This window comes from Camellia sinensis, chromosome 8 (assembly GCF_055761805.1).
Source record: "Camellia sinensis isolate YWXY chromosome 8, ASM5576180v1, whole genome shotgun sequence".
Classification (NCBI taxonomy): domain Eukaryota; kingdom Viridiplantae; phylum Streptophyta; class Magnoliopsida; order Ericales; family Theaceae; genus Camellia; species Camellia sinensis.
In genome coordinates this window covers 8,078,252-8,086,738 of record NC_138968.1, presented here as the reverse complement: position 1 = coordinate 8,086,738, position 8,487 = coordinate 8,078,252, and the positions used below count along the sequence as shown (strand labels likewise).

General features: G+C 38.3%; 1 protein-coding gene across 2 annotated transcripts; it reads right to left on the bottom strand.

Annotated features, from left to right (window-relative positions):
* Positions 1-955: 955 nt before the first annotated feature.
* LOC145797487 (uncharacterized protein At1g51745-like) lies at positions 956-7,613 on the bottom strand. Of its 2 annotated transcripts, none has more exons than XM_082884644.1 (4): positions 6,606-7,613; positions 4,554-5,575; positions 1,384-2,630; positions 956-1,290 (listed from the first exon to the last, which is right to left on the bottom strand). In XM_082884644.1, the coding sequence occupies exons 1-3, from the start codon at positions 6,791-6,793 to the stop codon at positions 1,438-1,440; spliced, it is 2,403 nt and encodes an 800-aa protein (XP_082740770.1). In that variant the 5' UTR covers positions 6,794-7,613; the 3' UTR covers positions 956-1,290; positions 1,384-1,437. The 2 variants fall into 2 exon arrangements, with proteins under 2 accessions (XP_082740770.1, XP_082740771.1); XM_082884645.1 differs by having other exon boundaries at positions 6,559-7,485.
* Between the last annotated feature and the right edge of the window lie 874 nt (positions 7,614-8,487).

Genomic DNA, 8,487 nt, shown 5'->3' with positions numbered 1-8,487 from the left:
GGGGTGAAATAGATGAAAGGGGATGATGATGAAGGTGTGGTTATTTAGTATTGTGCTTGTGTTGTAGAGTTGGAGAGGGGATTAGGATAGAAGAAGTGATATAAATGGAGGTTGAAAGGGGGATTGAGATAGAAGAGGTGAAGATGGTATTAAAAAGATAATGAGGGGATTAGAAATTTTTTTATTTTTTTATTTTTTATATATTGAGAATTTTTTTAAAAATATTAATGTTTAATTTTTTATATTTTTTTATTTGTTTTATTATTTTATATAAAAATAATTTAACAATTCCTACACTAACAATTATTATCAAAACAAACGCAATTTTACTTAATCCCCTCACTATGAATCCCCTCCATTCTACCTCTAAAAACAAACGGCCTAAATATAAAGCTCTTGACCTCCTTCCCTTACAAACCAAATTTCAATAGGAAGTTCCGTCTATAAAATTTGTGTCTTTTAGAATAAGAACAAGCCATCAAAAACCCAAGGGGTTTGTATTTGATCTACACATTTACAAAGAACTTGGGAAATTTGATTTGCGAAGAAAAAACAATAAAGAACTTGCAAATGAAATAGAGGGTGGTTTTAAAATTTATAAAAAAAGAAAAAAATACACACACACACACACACAAATTCTTTCCCTTCTCTTTTCACTGCACAAATGTAAGATCCCAAACACAACTTGAAAGTGCCTATGCAAATAAGGGATTGTTTGAAATGATCTAAATAAACGTACTTTTTAACTTTTTATGAAATATAAATTGAGTTTGGGTTGAGTTTGAAGTGATGTGTTAGAGAGGTGATGTGACGTAAATAAGATGATGTGACTTAAATAGGATAGTGACTTTTTGACTTTTTGTCCTTTTCAAGACATGCCAAACTTGGCCTAAATCTTAACCTCACGAGTTAAATTTTAGAGCAAAGCAAAGCAGAGAAATCATAGAAAGTAAAGTAAAGTAAAGCATGTATGTATATAACCTACAACACGGATCTGCATACTACATTTGACCATCCACTGCTGAGGTTCTTATATATTTAAATTAAAAAAGAACCTTGCAAAATACATGATTTCTTTAGAAAATACAATGTACATTAATGTCTATTTAAGTTTCAGACAACTACTCTGGACTAATGAAAGTCTACACTCTTTCTTATGCTTCCTCGGTAAAAACCCATGTACAGAAACTGTGACATCATCCCGAATCAAGCCGGCTTCCTGCCCTGTACGAGGTTTCATCGGATTATTGAAGGCTGTCCCAGTCTGCACAGTCTATGTCCTCCCAATCCCTGCAAATAAACGTAGGGTGGACTACTTTAGCAACAGATGCATAAGTATTAAGATTATTAATCTCATTTAAGAATTTACAATATATCTATTACCGATTACTTTCTGTAATATGCATTGCCATTCACAGAAGCCCCCATGACCGGGTTTTATTGATGGCGACCAACCAACTCCTCATATAACCTACTGAACACTAGTTTAACAGGGATACAAGCTACTGCAGTGGGTCCAGACTCCCCTTTGATCAGCCCATCATCTTGAAAATTGTTGTTACCATGTTTCGAATCATTACCAAGTTTCTGTTTCTGTTTATGTTCTGTGCCAATTGACGACAGAGTTTTTATCTTTTGGCTAGAAGATAAGCTTATCTTCTTCGGTGCCTTTCTTGAAAACTTCCGGTCCATTGGAGGACGGGAAGCATGAGGAAGGCTCTTCTTCATCTTACTTCCCTTGTGACCAAAATTCCCCACATTAGATTTCTTGAATAGTACTTTCTTGTCTTGATCCACATATTGAAAATGCTCTGCTGTTTCTTCTCCGTCCACTGTTGCTGATGGATTTAAGCGTGGGACACGGAAATTGGCCGTCCTCCTTGCAGTTCTCCACACTGGAGAAAGTGCAGCATCGTTATCCAAAGTTTCTGGGCAAATATCATCAGCTGCTGAAAGAAGAATTTCAGACATACCATTTTCCATTGCTTCAATTTGGATGGGGTGGCCCACAATTGCCTGACCATTTAACTTACTCATCAAAGAAATCATAGGGACATGCTCTCTTTGATAGCTTGACTGAACCTTCAGATCCACATCTATCAACATGGACTTCATCTTGCCACCAATATTATGACGGCCTACAAATATAGGATCAAAGTAATTGCTTGAATCCTCCCAGTATCTTTTTTCATTCCAAGCCAACTCATCCCAATCAATTATATTGTGTGTGATATCATCTGAACGTTTGGATGTGGATTTTGAGGTTAACACATATTCACGGTTGTCAAATGCACGTCTTTGGGTCCTAAAGTTCTTTTCAATTAAATCAGGCTCATCACAACCATTGCTTTCCATCTCTTCAAGATATGTTCCATACATGGAACCTCTCGAAACCCTTCTATCAGTTACATCACTGGGCCTTTTGGGAAGACCACGATTGTTCCTCTTCCCTTTCAGTTGCCATTCAGACATCCCCATACTAGCCAAAACAGGGTTGCGCGGGCTAAGGTGAGATGCATCATTGGCACGTACTAAGTCATCAGGCTCCTCACTGCTCATGTTTCCATGTTGAATTTGTGCTCCGGATCTTTCCATAAATTTTGGTTCCAATTCTGCGAGTACAGCAGCATCTGAACAACCAAGCAGAACGAGTTACGTTGCCGAGCCATCAACAATACCATAAGCATAAACTCAGAAAAAAAAAACTCAATAATGTCAATAAACAGCAAAGAATATCCCAAAAAATACTTGTAAAACCAGTATCTTACAGAGAGATACTGGTGGTACGAGAGAGATACATAGCTGACTCATGATTACTAGGTGGTACGAGACAATGAAAAGATAACAGATTCTAAACTGTATTCTAAATGCAATTTACAGTATTCCCATACCAGGTGAGTCACCCAAAAAATAAAGCAAAATACACAAAGAATCAGGTCACCATCATACTACTGGCTGCAATTCAGAATAGCCAGAAAAACCAACAATCCATTTTACACCCTGTGGTTTAGTTTTGGAGCACTTTACCCCCATGTGATTTTGTACTAAAGTGTAATACAAACACTGTTAACAGAAAATGTAAAATGACCTTAATGCCTCTCAATTTTTTTCCTTTTTTGCTTTTATTACCTTCTTCTTCTATCTCTTTTATTATACAATTAATTTTAAAACACATATCAACCAACTAAACCACATATAATAACTTAATTTCTAACTTCTTAATTTCATGAGAATCAAACCCAATCAATTATAATTGCTCACAAAGACTATCCAATATAAACCAAAATTGATCTTATCCTGTTAGCATCGTCTACATCACCAACTCAGCTGGTATAAATATTCCTGCATTTTTCTAAAAATTATTGGGCAGCAGACAAAAGAGATTATTGGGTAAATTTCATTCACCTCTCTGACTGAGGTTTTGTGAAATACACAAAGCCACAGTGCGTTTCAAAATAAGCAGGGACCTTTCCAACAGTTAGTGAGGATAAATGGAATCTTTATTACATAAAGAGTTGACCAAATTCACCATATCAAATATCTCTAATACCCCCCGAGGATAAAAAAATTAAATGAAATCTCAATTTTTACCCTCTTAAAGAACAGCAAAACTTCCTTTGTACTTACAATTCCTGCATAAAGAACTACCTGAACCTAATCCAATCATCTTTGATTTACCATTGATTCCAGCAAAGCACATCGTCTCTCATCTCCTTCTTGTCCTCACCACCATTAATCAATTATCAGCCCAATATCAACGATATTATTAATTAAATTCAAGTTATAAGCATTTTGATAAACATCACAGTTATGTTTCTAACATTAGAGGGGAGGGATGCGGGATCAAAACACCACCCATGAGCAGGCTATTAAGAGCACTTACCACTGGACCAACTGCCTTGCTCTAAAATTTAATTTATAATCACTTTGTTTCTTGGAGAAAAAGGAGAACGAAATAGAGAACATGTGGATTGAAGGAAACCATTAGAAAGAAATTAATGGCTGTGAAGATCAGTGCATCTCTTGTGTGGTAGGCAGAGGTCCAGATGGCATCAAATCTAATCGCCAACAAGGGCCACAACAAAAGTGAAGTGTTAGGACGTCGCTGAAAAGAATGGTGGCCGCAGCAGCAAAGAGTTATGGTGATGTTCACATGCTCGTACATTGGGGAGAGAGAGAGCGAGAGAGAGATGGTGGTGGCAGCAAAGAAGAGCTATGTGGTGTGGTAGCTCACATGCTTGTATGTTGGAAACTTGGAACGACAACTAGATTGAGAGATATAAAGAATTGAATCTTGTGATGTGGTTCAATTAGGGAGGTCCCAGGGTATTCTTGGAAACGACGGTGGCCTGGTGCATTTGAGCTAATCTTCAGGAGAAGTCATCGAATTTTACCTCAAATGTTATTACATTAACGATAACATAAATAGGTGATATGCACACCTAAATTAAAATTGGAGAAAACACATTAATGATCCAAGACAGGAAATATCTTAAATAGAACACACAGAGGACGCATTATCAGCATAAAACTAAAACAAAAACAATTCTAACCTGAAAGTTCCAGCTCCTCATCTGCATCTGAATCCAGAGAATCAGTCTCAGAAGAATCAGTTTCAGTATTTTCCATAGATTCAGAAGTGTTCTCTTCACCCAAAGCAGCAGGATGAGGAGAATTACTCACTTCGACGCGGGAAGGTGACATTGCAATCTGATCGGAGCAAATTTTCTTATCATCCAAACAATCACTAGACTCGCCTGGAAAGTAAACACAATTGCTCGGCTTTGCATGTCCTGTCTGCTCCTCTCCTGACACAAGGATAGAAATAGTATCATTATCACGTTTCAAGGAGTCATGAACTGGCAACTTTGCACTACTCTGCAGTACTTGAACAAGTGGACGGCGCCTATCACGTCTCTTAACTAGGGATTCATCAGGCAACATTTCATGCGACTTTCTCTTTTTATCTAAAGAACTTTTACTGTTGGCATGAACCATGTTTTCTGTGCTAAGATTGCTGCTAGGAATGGCATGGGCATTATTATCATGTTCAGGTTTATGAGAGCCATTCAGAGCAACGGAAGAAGAAAGCTTTCGTTTTGAAGGGGCAATCCTGAGACCTAAGTCATGCAAACCTCTCATCCGGGGTATTACTTCAGAATTATCCTCATCCGCTGCCAGTTGACCTCCTTCTTTGGATTTTTGTGCATAGAGAGGATGATCCATGCTCTTGTCCTCAAGGGGCGAATCTAGTTTCTTCGAATGTGATTTGGGGTGCACATGTTTTCCATTGCCATGACCCGAGGATTCTAAAGGTGTCACTAACTCCTTTTTCACAGCATCAGAAGATTTATTGGTCTTACCATTAGAAGAACAATCTACTTTACCATACTTATCCTCCAGCAGCTGCTTCTCAAGTTCAAGAGCATGAAGAATAGCATCTTCCCGACGTGCATATTTCTCTCTTTTCTTTGGAGGCATCCCCTGGGACGATTCAGCCCTTTCAATACAATCATCAAACTCACCACATCGGAATGCCTTCACACGCTTGGACTTTTCCAAATTGTACCAGTCCCTGATAAAACACGACAACAACAAAATGTTAACCAACAAAAACAAAGAAAACAAAGACCTAATAAAAGGTCCATTTCTAGGAATTCTTGGGAACTCAACATTCTTCATCAACACTTCGGCAAATATTGTCTAGTAAGAAAGAACAAATCATAAATATCAGCATATTTAATTGATAAATAATATGAAGAATTTCCTTCTTGATATGTGGAAAGAAAACATTCAACTAATTAGTGTCCCAGACTGTCAGTAAGTCCCCAAAAAAACAAAATCCTCACCCTAGAATTGCTAATGACCAATCAGATTTGGTAGTGTGATGGCAGGGGGAAACCTACTTTTGTGCTTTAAAGGGGATGGAGAAACGTGCAACAGAGTGGGTAATGGAGAAGATGGCAAGCATGGAGGACAAAATATGCAGCACGGGGGTATGCAAAGCCAATTAGCTTTTGGAATTTCTTAGCCCCTTCCAGTTGCACCAATAAGGGCCTAACAACTAAGATGTCTCTATCCCAAACTATTTTCTACAGAGCTGGTGACCAATCTTTGCCTACCAATAAGCTATCAAGCCACATCTTCAATCTAATAATCCAAGAGAGCATTGTTTATTTTAATCGATATGAAACGAAAAGAAGATTTCAAGCACAACTTCAACCCCCACCCACACATCAAACCATCACAATGAGAAAGAATGGCACACCCTCCAAACAATTATCATATGGGCATAAAATATCCATAGCCTAATTATATAACAACTCTACTCAAGACAATTTGCAGATTCATACTGAAAAGGCACCCTTCCTGCTATATATCAAAAAAATAAAAATAAAAAATGAACCCATTAATCACAACAGCTGATCATACAAAGCTTAAACAAATACCCAAAAATTCACAAACCACGGTCAATTTGCAGCAATGAGCAAATGAACATGGCTAAAAAAGTGTAATCACAAGATACAAGTGTAATATGCATATATCATGTATACACACCCACGCACACAGAGAGAGGGAGAGCGAGAGGGAATAAACAGAATTACACGCTGGCATCTTCCCTTCCAAGAAGCTTTACTGGAGTCCCAGATCGCGGAGACATGAGATGAGCAGCTGAGAGCTCCTCAGGACCGAGAATCTTGCCAGGCCACCACGAGCCATTCCGTCGCCGAACCCAGACAATTGTTCCAACGCTGCAATCAACCACACCTGTTCCCTTATCCGAACTGCCCATCTCTCTCTCTCTCTCTCTCTCTCTCTAACTGTTCTCTTTTGCTATCTGTAACCAAAATCACAGTTGACAAACTGTCGTTCTAGTCTCTAATAACGGGTACTGTTGACGATCCTTGACAAGCTCCAAATCAAACTCTATAATCCAAAAACAGAATGAACTTGAAAACAAATTGAAAAAGCACCGGTGCTCAACCACCAGAAAAGAAGAGAGAGAAGCGACGGAGCGTCCAGATGATCGGAAAACCACCACCTTCGGAGGTGGCTGGGATTAAAGCTAGGGTTTCCATTCAAATTTGGGGAATTGTCATCTCTCGGGTTTTTGGGACAATTTCATTGATTGATCGGCCCTCTGATTCAGAAAATCGATCGATTGATTCTCTCTGCAAACGGCCACATTTAGAGGAAACGAAGGATTGGGGTTAGGGTTAGGGTTAGGGCTAGGGCTAAGGCTCTCATTCAAATTTGGGGGAATTGCATTTCTAGGGTTTTTTTGGAAACAAATTCAACGATTAAATTGGAAATTGGATTTCAAATTCAATCAAGATGAGAAATTTGTTGATCTTTGTATTCCTATATAGTCTGAAAAATCGCTGGATTCGACTGTGTGTGTTTTGGGGATTGAGAGAGAGAGAGAGAGAGAGAGAGAGGGAGGGTATTCTGAATCACCGGGGTTGACTCGCTGGATTAACAGAGGAAATCACACGAGTTAAGAGTTGGGAGTAGTACTAGTGTGTGCGTGTGTGTACTCTACCCAAACGCGTGGTGCGCATGCCTGCCCCCGGCTCACATTAGCTTGCCGCGGAGATTGATTGTACTTACTTACCACCTACGGGTACGAGCCCGGACGGACCTCACCTCAACTCAACTTGTTTGTTCGATAAAATTGTTAAATTAAAAGTAAATAATTAAATGAAAATTGCATAATATGAAATGAAAAATAAATAATTACAAAAAATGTGAAAATATTACACCTTACATGGAAATTTCTAAAAATATATATATGATTAGAATTACATTCTTATCCGTTAAATTTTTTTTCCATGATCTTCTCTCTCACTACTCTGTGCTTAATTGAGTCACATCCTTTTAAATTATTGTCGCCAACCCTATTCATGCCAATTCTTGTCCGCCTAAAAGCCCCCTTCTCCAATCCCTTTTTCCACTCTTAGCTCTAAGCATGCTGCCACCACCATCTCTAACTCTTGCTTAACCTTCCCAAGCGTTTCTTACCCTTAATCTTCCCAAGCCTTCCTTACCCTTAATCTCTTTTCTCACCATTACCTCCACCATCATTGCACCTCCAATTATTGCCCCTTTCCTTTCTCTATTTTAAATTTTCTTATCTATCCTATCCTAATGCAGCGATGGCCCTCTTTTTTTCTAAATTGACTATTTTATTCCAAACTAGATTTGGTGAAACTAAATCTCCTTAGAATTGCAAATCGATCATGATCTCCATGATCTCTCTATCTCTTTCATTACAATCTCACACTCTTTCTCTTATCGCGATTTGTCTTTTATTATCTCATTCACAATGGCAATTGTGATGGATGAGAATCAAGTTAGGGAGAATGACTAATGATTGTTAAATGGGCTAAGCAAGAGTTGGGGAAGAGGATGGAGTGAAGAAGAGACTGGAGAGGTCGAAAAGAATTGGTCGAAAGTTGAAAAATGTTTTTTTAAAAAAAAGTGGCT

Coding starts and splice junctions, on each gene's coding strand:
- LOC145797487 (XM_082884644.1), bottom strand. CDS start 6,793: ATGGGCAGTTCGGATAAGGGAACAGGTGTGGTTGATTGCAGCGTTGGA. Junction 5,576..6,605: donor GGAAGGGAAGATGCCAGCGT/GTAATTCTGTTT, acceptor GTGTTTTATCAG/GGACTGGTACAATTTGGAAA. Junction 2,631..4,553: donor TGAGGAGCTGGAACTTTCAG/GTTAGAATTGTT, acceptor TTGGTTGTTCAG/ATGCTGCTGTACTCGCAGAA.